Source organism: Aptenodytes forsteri, unplaced genomic scaffold (genome assembly GCF_000699145.1).
Source record: "Aptenodytes forsteri isolate BGI_AS27 unplaced genomic scaffold, ASM69914v1 Scaffold268, whole genome shotgun sequence".
Classification (NCBI taxonomy): Eukaryota; Metazoa; Chordata; class Aves; order Sphenisciformes; family Spheniscidae; genus Aptenodytes; species Aptenodytes forsteri.
In genome coordinates, this window is record NW_008794233.1 from 31,072 (window position 1) to 32,140 (window position 1,069).

General features: G+C 66.8%; 1 protein-coding gene across 1 annotated transcript in view; it reads right to left on the minus strand.

Moving 5' to 3' along the window:
• Positions 1-1,069, minus strand: part of LOC103904533 (keratin, type I cytoskeletal 18) — a 20,330-nt gene that overhangs the window by 9,398 nt on the left and 9,863 nt on the right. The window contains exons 4-5 of the mRNA XM_009286033.2: positions 696-804; positions 32-157 (exon numbers count right to left, since the gene is read on the minus strand). Coding sequence (XP_009284308.2) covers positions 32-157; positions 696-804 — 235 coding nt within the window. The remainder of the gene's footprint in view (positions 1-31; positions 158-695; positions 805-1,069) is intronic.

Sequence of the window (1,069 nt, forward strand, 5' to 3'; positions counted from 1 at the left end):
GGGTGGGGGGGTGGATCTTGGGGGGGGGCACCTGGTTGCGGAGGGACTCCAGGTCGATCTCCAGGGTCTGGACGGAGCGACGGAGGTCCACCACGGTGCTGCGGGCTGCGTCGACGTCCTTGCTGCTCTGCGTGATCTCGATGGTGCTCTCGGTGATCTGGGGGACACGCACGTGTGGTTTGGGGGTCAGCGCCTTGGCCCGGCCCACCACGGCCACCCCAACCCACGGAGGGGGTGCGGGGGGGTGAAACCACCCCAGGAAGAGCCACCCCAAGGACCGGGGTCCCACATGGGACAGGGGTCACCCCAGGAATGTCCCTGATGTTGGAGCAGGACCCCCTTGGAGAAGGTGCCCACTGGGGCTCGGGGTCCCCTACGGGACAGAGGTCACCCCAAGAGCGTCCCCGATGTTGGGCCAGGACCCCATCGGGTCAAGTCCCTCTTGTGGGGTGCCTTTGGGGAACACCCCTATGTCAGACTGGGGGGCCCCAGGGGAACGCCCCCCCCCAGATCAGGGTTCCCCCTTGTGTCAGGACCCCCAGATGACCACCCCATTGAGCTGGGGGCTGCTCCCCCCCCTTGGCTTGACGTCCCCCAGGGAAGTCACCCCCATGGAGGATCACCCCAGTTGCCTGGGGACCACCGGGGTCCCCCGGGGTGCAGGTTTGGCTGTGTGGGGGGGTGTGTGGACCCACCTGCTGCCCCCATTGCTTCTCCAGGTCCTCCAGGTTCGTCGGGGCCAGGGTGTCGTACTGCGCCCGGATCTCCGCCATGATCTTGCCCAAGTCCTGCGACTTGGGCGCCCTCCCAAGCCCCATCCAATCCCATCCCATCCCCATCCTCATCCCCAGCCATGTCCCCGTCCCCATCCTTGTCCCTGTCCCCGTCCCCATCCTCTGTCCCTGTTCCCGCTCCCGTTTCCATCCTTGTCCTTGTCCCATCCCCATTTCCGTCCCCGTCCCCGTCCCCCGTCCCCGTCCCTGTCTCCATTCCTGTCCTTTCTCCATCCTCATCCTCATCCCCATCCCCATCCCCATCCCCATCCCCGTTCCCAACCCTACCCCATCCC